This window comes from Uloborus diversus, chromosome 3 (assembly GCF_026930045.1).
Source record: "Uloborus diversus isolate 005 chromosome 3, Udiv.v.3.1, whole genome shotgun sequence".
NCBI lineage: Eukaryota > Metazoa > Arthropoda > Arachnida > Araneae > Uloboridae > Uloborus > Uloborus diversus.
In genome coordinates this window covers 164,236,418-164,253,330 of record NC_072733.1, presented here as the reverse complement: position 1 = coordinate 164,253,330, position 16,913 = coordinate 164,236,418, and the positions used below count along the sequence as shown (strand labels likewise).

The 16,913-nt window shown below is 33.7% G+C and overlaps 1 protein-coding gene across 1 annotated transcript in view; it reads right to left on the bottom strand.

Annotated features, from left to right (window-relative positions):
• The window catches only part of LOC129219249 (homeobox protein 2-like), a 79,173-nt gene that overhangs the window by 40,803 nt on the left and 21,457 nt on the right, over positions 1 to 16,913 (bottom strand). The window contains exon 6 of the mRNA XM_054853575.1: positions 719 to 813. Coding sequence (XP_054709550.1) covers positions 719 to 813 — 95 coding nt within the window. The remainder of the gene's footprint in view (positions 1 to 718; positions 814 to 16,913) is intronic.

Genomic DNA, 16,913 nt, shown 5'->3' with positions numbered 1-16,913 from the left:
ATGAATGAAATAAAATTTTTTAATTAAAAAAATAGAACCAACTTCAAAACTGCAGCTGGAAATTGCTCTAAAAATTAAAAATAATTTCGTTTTTTGAACAGCATCTATACTACTTTTCAAACATAATTTTTGAAGTTGGTGCAAAAACAGTAGATAAAATCGTAATTAACCCTAATTCAATCACAAATGTAAATGTTTATGGACCAAGGTTTTTCAAGAGAATTCGCATGCATAACATTGATAACATATTTGTGTATTGAATTAAATGTTTCGTTCAAATTTTGACTGGTTTTTATGAAAAATGTAAATTAAAAACATTTACACATCATTTTTGCGCATACTTCAAAAATCATATTTAAAAAGTAGTATAGATGCTGTTTAAAGAATGAAATCATTTTTACTTTTTAGAGCAATTTCCAACTGCAGTTTTAAAGTTGATTCTATTTTCTAATTTAAAATTTTTTGTAAGTTAGATGAACAAATAACATAAAATAAATAAAGCATTTAAAATTCGTACAAAATTTGAGAATCTTCTGTGCAATCATATGATAAAAATAAAATTTGCACATTAGATGAAGAAGTCTTCAAGTTGGCAGCTCTATGAAGTAATGTATGTCAGGTAATAATTTTAGCTCCTTGAAATATGACAATGATCTAGAGAATTGAACAAATAAAGTCTCCAAAATAAAATTTTAATGCAAAACGAAAATTAACTTACTCTAAATCAACTTTTCCACGATCCCATTCTCTTTCATACTCATTTTTTATCTCCACTTCTTCATTTATAATGTTCTTTTCTTTCTTAGCTGCAAACTATAAAACCAAGCATTTAGTTCAACTCATTAAAAGAAAACAGTGGATTTGAGTTTTAAACAGAGAGAGACTTTAAGATTTAACAAGCAATATCTCATTGAATCAACAAGATTTCACATTATACACTTTAAGCTTCACTTTATATATATTAGGGTGCTCCTTATTTATGAAGTTGTAGATATTTTATGCGATGCTCCCTCAATTTGTTCCTTCATACAAAGAAATGATCCTTGCAACATTTTAAGTCAATCCATGAATTTTAACACAGCCTCCTTTTTTGAGTTCCGAAGAAAAAATTGCAGATTTTCACATTTTTATGTTAAAATATTCCTATGTTTTAATTTTGAACTTCATTAGATGCTATTACTTCCAGACCGACCATTCTCTCACTTACATTCTGTAAAATTTTATAAGTTACAGAGGGAACACGTACACAAGGGTGGGCCGAAAAAACTAATCTTTTTATTCCGAAGTTGTAATAGCACGGAAATGTTGCGAATTATAAAGACAAAAAAAGAATTATGGAAATTGATTGACATCTTCCGTTCGCACACGGAGCCTATTGTTTGATAAACTGAAAAAAACATCATTTTTGCAATTTTTTTTTGTTATTTTAATTAGATGTTTTCTTAATGTAATAGTTTGTAACATCTTTAAACAGGGCCTCAAAACATTGTGTTTAAATTTGGTTTCAATCAGCTAATATCTTTCGGTGGTGCATAAGCCCCAAAATTTTTGAAAACACAGCAAATCACCGTTTATATGTTTCTCTTTTATACGTTTTTATCATTTATACGTTTTTTTGAATTGGTCACTGCAGAGTCCAAAACACATTAACCTATACCTATTATACATTTCTTCATTTGTACACTTTTTCATGCAGTCCCTTCAAAAAGGTATAAACGGTGTTTAACTGTAACGAAAAAGTTATTTTTATGGGTGATTAATGATCAGTATTTAAATAAAAGACGAAAATTATTTTTTCAGTTGAACTAAAAGTGAGATTTTAAAAAAACTGACAGGTTCAGTGAATGTTTTCCGGTCGCCCAAAGACTTAGAAACTCTCATGCGCAGATGTCGAACAGCAATCCGGACAACGTGAAACGCCTGGCTGGGGTGTTCCCATCCACACCATCCCCACCTTCCTAGGACCAGGTCACATGTCTCCCTATATTGTTTTTTCAGTCTGCATCTGTCAGTAGTGATCTCAGTGCACTATTATACAGTTTGATCTAACTGTTTTAGTTCTGAAACTCTTGTAGTTTTCTGTCATGATATATGACTGTGCAATGAGCAGTTTGCCTCTTCCATTTCAATGAGTTGCCATTTTACCACGTTTCAGCTCTTGGATGATAAAAGAACAAGGCCTAGTACCTCTAAAGGGTCGATTGGGGAATAGTTAGTTGACTGCCAGGATCTTCCAGTAGTGAACTTTCAGAGTATTGATTGCCTGGTCCCAGAGATTGACCAAAACGCGTTCAGCAAAGATCAGCAACATTTATTTGATATTTCAAAGGCAATTGAATCAGAAACCTGTAAAGAAGAGTTGGCTGTAACAAAATCCTGGGCATTTATCACATTCAAGATGGATGTTGACAAAGGAAAATAAAACTCTCAGATTGTGTATATAAGTGAAGAAAGCCTTACACCTGAAATTCAAAAATTAGTTTTGTTTACATTGAAATCATACATGCCAATGTGGTTTTCTATCAAAACATCTTAAGATGGCCCAAAACTTGCTTACCAAGCAATACAATATATCAGGTACTTGCCAAAACCTTTGCTTTATGTCGTCAACCCTGCGATCGAACGGAATGGTTGTTTCGCCCACCCAGAAAACTTACTGTTAGCCATGGCTCAATATGACAATAAATATATAAATGTTCGGGGTTCAAAGAATTCTGAAGGCAAGACACATAGATCCAAGAAGAAAAACAGAACATCCACGCTAGCAAAAGTCAACTTCAATGTGCGAGAATACTCAGAAATGGTCTACTGGATGAGCTGTGAATTCTTTGTTGGCAAAAATCAGTGATGACCATGAAATCAAATCACACATCGACAGTGACTCAAACCCATAACTTTGAAGACCTATTAGCTGGTGAAGCTAGGCATGGATGATCTGGACAGGAGGGTGGTTCGAAAAATCCGTCTCGAGATTCAGCTCTACAGACTTTTCCTGAGACTACCATGAAAAGTTTTACACAATGTTCAATAGTCTGCATGTGCATTGGGAATTGCTTGAAAGTAATGTTCCAGACAGCCAGCTAACTTTTCACCAGGACCAATTGGTCATTTAAAGGTACTGAGCTCCATTGCCTTGCCATCCAAAGGCTCAAATTTGTGGCGGAATAGCAACTCATAGAAATGGAGGAGACAAACTGTCCATTGCACGGGCATATATCATAACAGAAACCTACAAGAGTTGCAAAATGAAAACAGCTAAATTGAACAAAATAGTGCACTGTAATCACTACTGAGAGATACAGTCTGAAAAAAACAACATAAGGACCACTGGCGTGGTCCTAAGAAGACGGGGATGGAGTGGAGTACCTCAGCCAGACAAGCGACATTTTTTGATGAGTTATAGGATATTTCTGAGCTTTGGATTATGAAAGTTATGAATTGCTATCCTTCGCGCTTATGCAGTGAAAAATTAATTGCTTTAAACGTTCATATTTCATTAAATTTTGAATATTTTAACTTAAAATTTTTTATTATTATGATTCTCTATTATGCTGTCAAATATTCTGAAAGTTTAGTAACGTTTGACGGAAAACTCTGCCTGATATGAGCCGAAAACCTTCAAATAAAATATGCATTTTTGAAAGAAATGCTTATATCTCCGTGGGTATAACAGATACTTACATGAAAATATAAAAATAAATTCTCAATAGGTTTTTAACTTATTTCTGAAATTTACAGCTTATTCCTAGCTATTTACAATGAAAAATGATCAAAAACGTTTTTTTTTTTTTTTGTTTCCTCAATTTGCTGCTCGTCCCCTAAATGAATAGTAGACTTAATTTTTGTTGGAAAATGGCAGCTGAAATATACCTTTTATGTGAAAAAAAATACAAAGCAATTGATCCTTTATTTCTCGAAAAATCCGTAAAAAAGTGAATATTTGAAAGTGTCCCAATACTTTTAGTCATATAGTGTATACACATTGAGTAATGCTTGATTTCCATTGCTGAAGAGTTTGATCTCAAAGCAACCATCTTTTCGTATTTGGCTTTTTTAATTTTTCTGCACGTTTTACTATTTTACTTTTAAAGTATGCTTTTACGTATATACAGTAAAACTTCTTTGAGCTACAACCCTCATTAAAAACCAATTTTCTGAGGTACCGATTTTCCTCCCTATCTACTCAATGATAAAAAACCTCTGGAAGAGACCATTGAAACCTCTCCTGATGACCAGCAAATTTCAAAATTTAGCACCAAAAAAGATAGGAGTTTTCTGTAAGAAAAAAACAGAAAAGAGATACCAAAAAGAAAGCAATAAAACATTTTAGTCTGGGCACACATCTGTTTTCTCTTGCTTACGAAAGTAGAAATAAACCAGAATAAGAGGTAAAAACTATTGATCTAGGCGTTTCAAATGTTTTCCTTTTGTTCCTCTCTGTTTAGAGCTCCAAAAGTTTAACAAAAAGGAGGGCACGCCCTTAGGAAGCTAAGGTGACATTTTCACATTTTGGGGCTGGTCACGTGAGTTTCCGTCATTGTTAGAGGTTGACAAGCAGTTTTTCAAAAGGTTGTTCTTGGAAATTAGATGTTACTTACAAATAGAACAGGATCGTTCCTTGGTCGTTGTTATGGTCAGAATCTATTTTTATAATGACTACTTGTCATTATCAAGCTCCAGAAGGAACAGAAAACATGCTGACACAGGACATAAAAGTTACGGTGGGTCGATTTTAACTTTTTTTTTTGAAATCGAAAATGGCTGTGGTGGGAAAAGTTGTGTATTGGCATCAAATTTTCGTGCAAAAATTTTTTTTGGCAATCAAAATATATTTAGATCCCCTACCAGTCTCTTAAACTTTCGTCAAATATAGAAAAAATATAGATTTTTTTTTTCATTTCTTATGCATTATTTTTTTAATCGCCTGTGGTTTAAATAGTTGAATTGTGAGAACCTTTCTTTGTGAACAAAATAATTATCACATATTATATTTAAAGTTCCTGCCAAAAATTTGAATTATGCGTAATTTGTGATTATTCTCGTTACTTTCTGCTTAGTTTTGACTGTCAATAACAGATGGTGCAATTGCGCAGAATATATTTGTTTTTCTTATTCTTTGGTATAACGAAACTATTTCCAACACCCCCCCCTCACAAATCGGCCTGTTTTTGACATTTATCCAATGAAGTATAAACTGCATAGAAATCCATATGTTCTAGATTCAAGGAACATGTTCTGGAAATTGTCCAAAATCATTGTCCACCAAGCCACCAGGTAAGCTATCTCATACAAGGTAGCTTTACAATAGCAAACAGAGTACTTCGTTTATATATTGGTACAAAAGAGTAATCATATGAAATACAGATATTGTTGAATACATTGTAAAAGTGTGCGCAAAAGTTTAGTTTTGCACCAAACTGAGTCTTCATGCATAGCCGGTGCACAGTATCTTAGGGAAATTGTCCACTACTAAGAGGGCAGAAGCATCTTTATCTGTTTGTGGAGCAACAAGTCGTGATGACTTAGCACAACATTGGCTTCTCTAAAATAAATGACAAAATTCGAAAACAGAACAAAAAATAAAATTTCTATTTACACACACAAAAAAACCCTACTGTGCCTAAATTTAAAAGCTTGAGAGAGTGATAGGGTAGAGTTTGATTGCAGCCACCTCCTCAAGAGGAATTCCAAGTTATTTTTCCCTAATTTCAGGAAAACAAGCAAAGGGTTGCTGTAAAACAGCGAAACAGGCGGGGCATCAACGGTCCCATGATGCTTTCATCTTTTACACTTCAGATTTAATTCAAAAGAATTATGTAGTGTTATTATAGGGAAAAAAGAAAAAATGGTTTTAATTTTTAAAATAATAATAATAATGAAAATTATACCTTTAAAGATCAAAATAATAAAACTGCAAATATTGCGAATTTGGCCGGTCGAGTGGGGAGCGCTTAAAGATCGTACAATATCAGTATATTTTTTTTCATGAGCAAAGAATCTTACTAGGCAACCATTCTCACCCTAGATGATTTTTAAAAAATAAGCACAAGAACTTTAAAAAATAGGAAATAAATGTAGTTTTTTTCATATTTGTGAATTTTCAAAGGAAAGACTAGGGGGGGGGGGTCTTAATATGTTTTGGTTGCCAAAACTTTTTTATACGAATATTAGATGTCAATACCTAACTTTTCCCAACACAGGTGATTAAAAATTTTATACATAAGAAAAATTTTCAAAAATTTTTAAAATGGCAATTTTTACATATTTTGTGAATTTTCAAGTGGCTGGCAGGTCTAAATATAGTTTGATTTTCAAAAAAAAATTACACCAACATTTGATGCGAATACGCAACTTTTCCCACAACAGGCGTCTTCGATTTCAAAAAAAATTAAAATCGAAACACCCTAATACAACCAAAATTCAAAATAATAGAATACTTCCCACTTTTCGAAACAAGTTTATTCTAACCAAATATAAGTGCAAATTAGGTATTTAAATGAACGTGCTGCATTTCTTACACCTTAAAGTTGAGTTTTATTTCAAATATACTCAATTAAAAAAAATCTTAGACAGAATAATCCAAAAGTTTATAGTGATAAAGATTTATATCGAGTCAAAAAATTAGAATATTCAAATTAAAAAGGGAACAAACACTTTAAAAAGAAAAAAATATCACTTCTAGAATGCGTCATTTTTTGCTGGATTCAATGCTTTAATCCTTTCGCACACGGATTCTACCCCCTGTTTACATTATTCGTTTCTGACACTGTTTCCAAGCCCTCTTCAATGCGGCAACGAGCTCAATTTTGTTGGCAGGCACCAGGTCTTGAAACGCTTTCCTTAGATTTGACTGTACCACAAATTCTTGATCCTATCGAGATTAGTAGAGTTTCTTGATCAGTTTAATACAAAAAATCCTCTTTCTGTTTAAAGTCCGAGTCTATTTAGAGATGCAACACAGAGTAGAATCTTACTGAAAGATAAAATGTGTTACGAAATGTGTAACTACTGTGCCTCAGATAAAGTATCATGCAGTATTATTGATAAACAGCGGAAGTCACGCAGTTTTATTTTAGGTTATATATAATTTCCCAATTCCAGCAACCCTCATGCAGAAACAAACCAAGAAAGGTGTGTCAAAGTGGTGAGACGTCTTACGCAAGATTTCCCATATGCTTTTCTTTTCAAACATCAAACCCGAACACCTTTTTTTGCTCACAGATATTTCAAAAAAAGATTCATCACTAAATATAATGCTTTTCCAACCTTGTTGCCCCTGTTTGAGCTCTTTGCTTCAGGAGATTGGAGCACGTTTCTGCTTCATGTTTATCTTAGGTCTTACTTCGTAGATCCGCAGTTAAAACTGCAGTTTATGCAACCGTCCAAGTGTAGTTGGCATGGATAAGATAACTATACATTCTGTCCAACACTTTTGGACGTAAGAAGCACTTTTCAACGATTATTTTGGAAAATTTACTTTAATCTGGGTTCATCTCTGCCAGGTGTTACAATTTTTCTACCTTGTTTACTTCGGTTACTTTTTAGTTGGCCAGTCCTTCTATATGCCTTTAAAACCTTACATACCATAGATTGTAAAACGTTAATTTGAATTGAGTTGGATAGTTTTTTTTTCTAACTTTAAGAAGTGATACAATATGTAACTTCATTTTTTTCCTATTTATCACCTTGGCGATCCATTTTGAGCAATAAAAGGCGTTTAAAAGAGCGTGAAATTATCCGGGCGCAAAGCACTATACTTGTGACAAACTATAGGGTAACAGGTATGCAAATATTTTCGGTACTTTTTAAAATTCACATTGAATGAATAGATTATTCTAATTTTTTGACCCATATAAAAAATTTATATATTTTTCCAATCTGTTAATATTTCATAAAATGTTAAAATAACAGCTGAAAAATTGTTTAAATTAATTAACTCATTCATGAATAACGAGTTTTAGTCATTTTAATTTGTGCATGCATTCATTTTTCCCGAATCAGGGACAAGTTTTGTTCAAACAGTTCTGATATTCTATTATTTTGAATTTGGGTAGTAAAAGTGTCACCTTAGCTTCTCAAGGGTACCAAAAACTAGCCCTTCTTTTTGTAACATTTTTGGAGCTCTAAACAGAGAGTCACAAAAGAAATCCATTCGAAACGCCGAAAAAAAAAAGATTTTGTTATTGTTTTCTGGTTTATTTCCACTTCTATAAACAGAAGAAGACATGCATGTCCAAGCTAAATTGTTTTATTGCTTTTCTTTTCTTATTTCTCTTTTGGTTTTCTCTTGCCAAAAATTCCTTTATTTTTTGTTGCTGAGTTCTCCATTTATCTCGTCGCTACTAGAGGATTTCATGTTATCTCCCAGAGGATTTTCAACATTGAGCAGATACGAAGGAAAATCGGTGCCTTAGAAAGTTGTTAATGGAGGTGGTCGCTTATAGAAGTTTCACTGTATATAGTACACATACAGTAAACTTCTGATTATCAGCATAATTTTAGGCCTCCATTATTTTTTGTGGATATGACTTACTGAATGTACACTCCTGTTTGTGAAAATTGCAACACCATGAAGGAAGCATCATAGTTGAATGAAATTTAATACACAGTTGAGTGGTAATAGTACAAATAAATGATTACATTTTCAAACCAAACAAACAATAAAAAGAGATAGAAATTGGTATTTTGTGTGGCCACTACATGCCACAATAAGAACTGCTACACGACTCGGCATGGAGTGAAACAAATCTGCCTGCGGAAGAGTATTCCATATTGTTTGTATGTATGCGCAACCAAAGTTCGTCTGTCAAAGCAACAGGACGAGGATCAGGAGCGAGACGCCGCCCAACGAAATCCCACAAATGTTCAATCGGTGACATATCCGGGGAATATGCAGCCAAAGAAAAAGCTGTACTTGCTGCAAAGTAAGGTAGGATTTGACAGTCCTGGCGACATATGGATGGGCATTATCCTGCTGGAATACAGCAACTGGCAATCCTTGCAGGAAAGGAATAGTTTGGTCCAGTAAAACTTCATTTATGTATCAGGTACTGTTCAAATTGCCCACAATTCGTAGCATTTGTGATCGTCCATGATATGCTAAGGCACCCCAGACCATAACTCCGGGTGTTTGTCCACTGTGACGTTCGATAATGCACTCCGAAATGTGTCGTTCAGGGGCATAGCGCCTGACATGAATTCGGCCATTATGGTGCCACAAATTGAGGATTGACAATTGAACAAATTGTCAGAAAAGACCAGTCACCACGCCAGCTCCTATGCACATTGGCCCATTGTAGCTGCAGGCGGCGATGGTTTTGCGTGAGAAGAATCCTGTATAAAGGAATCCTTGCGCTCAGCCCACGCTGCAGCAGACCTCTCCGAATTGATGAAGCACACAATGAAACACCTGTAGCTGTTGACCACTGTGCTGCCAATTGTCTAAAAGAAGCGGTGCATTCTGTCAGCGCCATACGCACCAGGTGTCTGTCATTGGGAGCTAACATCACATTTCGGGGTCCACTCCCGGGTGTCCAAGCTGTCCGATCCTCGTCCGTCCACTGCTTCCAAACACGCACAATTGTGCTGCACACAGTGCTACTGCATGATAAGACAATCCAGCTTCAGGAAGGATGACGATTCTGCCCTGTTCAAACTCCGAAATTCACTCAAATTTTGCTGAAGACGCATAGTAAAGATTCAGTTTATGTTTAGTCTAGCATATAACCACCGATAATCATACACGCCTCACTACAGCTGTCTATTTATATTCAGTTCGATCCGCCGTTCAGAGGGGGCAGCTCAGCATATGCATGCCCTACCAGTTTGCAATTCTTATCATTTGCATATCATGCCCTACTTTACATTTCCTGCAATTCTCGCGTAAGTCCTTCATGATGTTGCAATTTTCACAAACAGGAGAGTAGAAAAATGCACCCGTTTTACCTTAACCAGTAAAACGTGGAACCCGAGATATCTTGGAAACTGCAGCAGTGGCCCAAACCGTGGAACCCGAGCTCTTAGACTAGGGGCAGAGGACTTCACTGCAGAGCTCGCAGTGTTCGTACCCCTCTTTGAAATTCGCCGGTTCAGGATGAAAAGGGTTTAGTATCAAAAGGGTGGATCATTTGGGAGTGTTACCCCTTCAGCGGTATTCTGTGATCTGAAAAGGAAGGAAATGCATTTTCTAGGAACAACAGTGGCTTTTTATCTTACAGTATTTCACTTGTTTTCCACCTTCTGAGAAATGTACAATTATCTATGTCTATTTTGAGATCATATGTCTTAATATTTTAATATTATTTAAGTTTATAGTTTCAACATACAGCAAATAAGTAAATAGATCGCTTTGACTAATTTGTTCCCTAATAATATTTTGCCTACTACAAAAAAAAAAAAAAAAAAAAAAGGCGTCTTGTTTTCAAAATATAAGAAAAAAGATACAAATTTATCATTCTAGTAGAACTTACATTCGGTTTTTTAGATAACATATCATGACGAAGAGAAAAACACAAAAAAAAAAAAAGAAAAGAAAAAACCAAATCAATTAGATGCGAAAAAGATCGCTTACAGGGGAAAAAAAGAAATGCTGTAGAATATGAATATGATAAAAAAAATCGTTGAAATAAGAAATGCATCTAGAAACAAAGTTTGAGTTCTACAAAAGTACAGTATCATAATCACGTTAATTTTTACCATATTATTCTGTAATCCCAAGTCTAAAACTTTCCATTATCATTGAATAAACTGGATAATACAATGACAATATAGCCTTTGCCGGTAGAAAGAGTCTGTTTCTGCTCCAAAATCCGACAAAAGATGTTCATCATAAAGTTGCCTTATCAAGCAACTAATACTAGTTCCTGTTAATACTAATATGGTCGTTACGAAAAATAGTCAGTTGAGTCATTCCATGTCAAGTGACCTAGGGGTCCTCACTCGACCATCTCCGATTTGGATGAAATTTTATAGAGGCGTAGAGATGCCTTTGAAACTAATGTATGTAAATTTTCAGCCTCCTAGATCCAAATCCAGAGGATCTAGGATCTCTGAAAAATGTGATCCAAGATAGCGGATTAGCGTTTTGTGCCAAATTGCCATGTTTACACCAAGTTTACAGGAAATTTTATTACACTGGAAGCCCGAAATTTTAGGCACTTAAAGTATATTTGACCGTTAGTATATTCAAGTATTTTTGTGAATTTGAGCTCGTTAGATTTTGTGTAGCAAGCGAGTGAACTTGTGAAAAAGCATGATGGGAAATTTTTTTTCCTGGATTTTAGGTTGTCATAAAATCTGAACAAAAATAATTCAAAAGCTCATACTGCATGATTCCCTTGTAAAAATGCTTGTTTTTAATGGGTTACAGTTACAGAGCTTAAATATCTATTTTAAAAAAGATATTGTGATTCAAAGTGGCTATCAAAACCGTTCAAGTGAAAAATAACCTATTTTCAAAGTGCTATAGCTCAAGTTTGTCACCTCGCATCTTCTTTTCGTTTATACCATTAGAAAAGAACACATTTTTTCCTTTCAAAATAAGTTTTTTCTTTGATAATGTTCTTTCGAATAAGGATAAAAAAACGAGCTTGAAATTATATCTGTCGTAACAAATTGCCATGTTCAGTCTCAGATTACGGGACATTTTATAACACTGGAAGCCTGAAATTTTATGAGCTTAAAGTACTTTTGGTGGTCAATACGTTCTAGTATTTTTGTGAATTTCAGTTTATTAACTTTTATGTAGGAAATTTGCAAAATCTTGACAAAACCCAACAGAGAAACTTTTTTTCTGGATTTTAGAATGTCACAAATTTTGAACAAAAATAGTTGAATTGCTCGAACTTTGTAATTCTATTGGCGATATGCATGTTTTTAATGGGTTATACTTGCAGAGCGTAAATATTGATTTTCTAAAAGATATTGGCATCCAAAGTGGCTATCAAAATAGTTCACATGAAGAATAGCCTGTTTTTAATGCCCTGTAGCTCAAGTTTGTCACCTTGCATCTTCTTTTCGTTGGCACCATGAGAAAGAACATATTTTTCCTATAAAAATAAATTTTCTTCCCGATGGTGTTCTTTCAGACAATGAGCCGGAAATACTATTTGTCATTAGCGAGAAAATCTCGTTCTACAATAAATAAAGAATGGTGAATGCCGTGACAACCGGCTTATAGGGATTATGCAACTGTTATAAGTCAGAAATAGCTTTTTATTAATCATTTAAAAAGATACTTCGCAAATGAAATATGATAAAAAATAATATCTTGTTCTGTCTAGTGTATCAGTCTGCTTCCTGAACAAAATACTTTTCTGATTCTAACATATTTAATCTGCAAAAGAACTTTTTAAATGATCGATAAAAAACTATTTCTGACTAGTAACAGTTGCAAAATCCCTATAAGTCGGTTGTCACGGCATTCACCATTCTTTATTTATTGAGGAACGACAAATAGTATTTCAGGCTCATTTTTCCAGCTTGTCTGAAAGAACACCATGGGAAAGAAAAGATATTTTTATAGGAAAAAATATGTTCTCTGTCATGGTGCCAATGAAAACAAGATGCAAGGTGACAAACTTGAGTTACAGGGCATTAAAACAGGCTAATCTTCATGTGAACTATTTTGATAGCCACTTGGGACTTTTAGGAAATCAATATTTACACTCTGCAACTATAACCCATCAAAAACATGCATATCGACAATAGAATTACAAAGTTCAAGCATTTGAATAATTTTTGTTCAGAATTTATGACATTCAAAAATCCAGAAAAAAGTTTCTCTGCTGCGTTTTGTCAAGATTTTGCATACCTGCGACACAAAAGTTAATGAACTCAATATCAAAATACTAGAATGTATTGACAACCAAAAGTACTTTAAGCTCCTAAAATTTCAGGCTCCCAGCCTTATAAAACGTTTCAAAATCTGAGATTGAACATGGCAATTCGTTACGACAGATATAATTTCAAGCTCGTTTTTTTTATCCTTATTCAAAAGAACACCATTGAAGAAAAAACTTATTTTTAAAGGAAAAAATGCGTTCTTTCTAAAGGTATAAATGAAAAGAAGATGCGAGGTGACAAACTTGAGGTATAGCGCTTTGAAAATAGGCTATTTTTCACTAGAACGGTTTTGATAACCACTTTGAATCACAATATCTTTTAGAAAATAGATATTTAAGCTTTGTAACTGTAACCCATTAAAAACAAGCATTTTTACAATCTAATCACGCAGTAGGAGCTTTTGAATTATTTTTGTTCAGATTTTATGACAACCTAAAATCCAGGAAAAAATTTTCCCATCGCGCTTTTTCACAAGTTCACGCGCATGCTACACAAAATCTAATGAGCTCAAATTCACAAAAATACTTGAATATACTAATGGTCAAACATACTTTAAGTGCCTAAAATTTCAGGCTTCCAGTGTAATAAAATTTCCTGTAAACTTGGTGCAAACATGGCAATTCGGCACAAAAAGCTAATCCGCCATCTTGAATCACATTTTTCGAAGATCCTAGATCTTCAGGATTTGGATCTAGGAGGCTGAAAATTTGCATAGATTAGTTTCAAGGACTTCTCTACGCCTCTATAAAATTTTATCCAAATTGGAGATGGTCGAGTCTGGACGATTTGAAAAATTAGGTCAGTTGACGTGGAATGACTCAGTTGCATTTTGACGTTTCTGTTGATTACATTTATATGATAAAGTTATCTGCCGGTATTTCTTGGCCAATGTACTTATTCTTTGTAATTTCTCAAGTTCTGAGCTGAATTCTCATGTTTTCTGAGCTTCAATGTTAATTAAGGATAATTGAAAGCGATAAACCAGAGCTCGATTAAGCCATAGTAAAGCCCAAGACCCGGAGTTCATGCAGGCCAGATCCTGCCTCCTCTACACAACACACAATTGTTCCAATCATCATTTCAATATTTTAAGCAGTTCTTGTATTTTGGTATGTATTATAAGAACCTATAAATACACATTTACGTTTATACTCATTTTTGTTTCCTTGATTTTCACTTAATTTGTGTTCCTACCTCTAATTTCAATTAGAAAATCTATGGCAAAAGTTGTAAAGATATCCGGTATGAATGCAACAAAAAGTGCTCCGTACAATTCTGAAATGCAATTTTAATTTTTGCTTCAAGATAGTTCATTATACAAATGTGCAATTAAAACCACAAATGACTGAAAAATACAGGAAAATGAAAAAAACATTGTCTGCTATTTTCTTAGTTATTTTATTAAACTTCGACGCAACAAGGAATGGACTAATGAACTTAATGTGTATAATAAAAATAATAAAAGGCAATGAACCATAAAGTGGTTCAACTTAACGTCTTTACCTTATCAGTTTTTGCATTTAAAGGGCATATTTTACATAAGCTTTAAACATGAAACCAATAATATTCTTGTAGCATTTTGTTCTTCATTTATTTTCCGTTACATAAAATATTATTTTGAAAATAAATGAGGGCCATAAACTTCTACGCCTGGGCGACGACCTGGCACCCGGGTTAGTCAGCCCCTGTGCATAAGTAACAAACTAACAAACTATTTTGTTACTTCACTATTCAGTGTGAGTTTGGGGGGGGGGGGGGGAATCATGAATCTGCCTAGTTTCTGCAAAAGTCACTGTAGGGTACTGTAACACACATGTATATTATATGCATAGGTACAAAGTGTGAATCGGTGCCAGAACGCGGTTTCTACATTGATTTTCTGTGAAATCATTTCATTTCCAACACAATATATGTTGAATTCAGTTTTTTATTGATTTTCACATTTACACACTAAGCTTTTTTTTTTTTTCTTTAAATTACTTTACAGATCACTCTCAACCGATCAATAGTTCTCGCAAAATTTCCTTACCAAAGACGAAAACCATTTTGTAAAAGAAATAATATTTACAGGTGGCTCTCGCTGACCTTCGTGTTTGCAGCATACAGCACGGTAGATTCTGGTACTGTTGTTTATACAGGGGATACCAGAAATTCACAAGGGAGGAGGGGTTGAAGTTTTGTCATTGTTATCCGTATTGTCAGAAAAACGTCCCTACGTCTCTTTATTCGCAAAGAGAGGCAGGGGGTAGTTAGGGCACAGACACGTCCCCCCCCCACCTCCCACAACACAGTAGGTGAATTTATCTGTATGATTTTATTTGGTAAAGACTGAACTATGTTCACAACTTTATAGCTTACTTTATTTGCGAAGTAACTACATGAAGTGCATACATGATTTAGATTTTATTGAGGAACCTCATAATAGAATTTCCTTTTCTTCTCCACGAAAACTTATTCGCATTTTACTAATGGGTTTTGTAAAAGTTATTGCATGTACTTATATATATTTGTGCAGCATCATTTAAATTATGTAATTTTCATTCGAATGTGTCAAAAATTTAACGTTATGCATGAACCTTCAAAAAAATCTCTAGTTAAAAGAAGTTGATTTTCAAAATTCACTTTTATGGAGCAACTCTGGAGCAATCATGCATGTAAAGCAGCTGGCATTAGCAAGAAGCCTTTCTATATTGGAAGCAAACGCCTTTGAGTGGAAATTGATTCCCCAGTGAATACAGGTGGGGACAAATCTTACATTGTCTACCCATAAATACATGCGCTTGGACTTGATTTTCAACATTTCGTGCCCTATCCTAACATAGTAAACATTCGTCCTTCAACAGTTGTTCTAGAGGTCAAATACCTCTATTTGCTTCGTTGAAAATCGTGGATCTCCATGGCTATGCTTTAATTGTTCAAGCAAAGAAAAGGCATTCAATGAAATTCAACTACATACGTATATATTCATCCATGTTTTTTCTATTATCATATACTAGGTGCAGTCTAGAATAAAAATTCTGCACAAGTAAAGAATGAACAATAAAACAAGATTAATAAGTTCAAAAAAAAAAAAAAGAAAGAAAATTCAATAAATTAGTTAATTAATTAATAAAGTTGATAATGTATGCACAAAATAATAATATTCTACTTATAACTCAAAGATAGTACAAAAATTATAGTACGCAATACGACAGTAATTATAACGATAATTCATTTTTGCCTTGTATGATGTTGAAAAAAAAAATGTGGTGAAACATTTACGGCGTGTCACATATCACATACAGATTCTACTAAAATTATATTGTTGCAAAAAATATATTCATACAATCTTTATGAATTGAAAACGACACCAGGTTAACTAGCAAATCTTTTATTTTCTCCCCATCAGCAAAAAAAAAAGGCATATATTTCAAAACCTTAATACATTTTTATCAAGCTTTGCCACGAAAACCATGTTATTTATCAAAGTAATGTGTTTTAATTGGATGCTATGGTGCCTTAGAGTAATATTTTAAAAGTAAAGTACATCTCAACGACATGTTTTCTGTTATTGAAACTGCATAATAATACATAGATAAATACCAGATAATAAACTAAACAATAGTTAAAAACAAGACGAAGTTAAAAAAAAAAAAAACACTGAAAATGTAACAAATTTAAATGGCTTCTTGTGCCTTCAAAATTTTAAAGAAAATTGTTTCGTGTTCGAAAGGAAATGAGTTAGCATATTTAATAATGTAAATTAGAATTTACTTAGTGAGCTGAGTAAAATCTATCAAGAAATCGTTCAATAAAATAACTTCAATAAAATGAAGATCAACGACAAAAATGATAACTTCGATGCAATTTATGCACAAGTATCAAAAAAAAAAAAAAAAAATTCAGATGCGTCTTTGGAAGTTAATTAGGACTCACTTTATCGATGTAAAAAGTTGTGATCTTTGGTAGATAAGAAATCAGTTACAATGTGATCAAATGCTTACAATTTCATTCTAATTGTGCATTTATCATGTTTGTTTACGAGTTTTTTACGTGCCAAAGATAACTTTTTGGCATAACTTTTTGCAGAG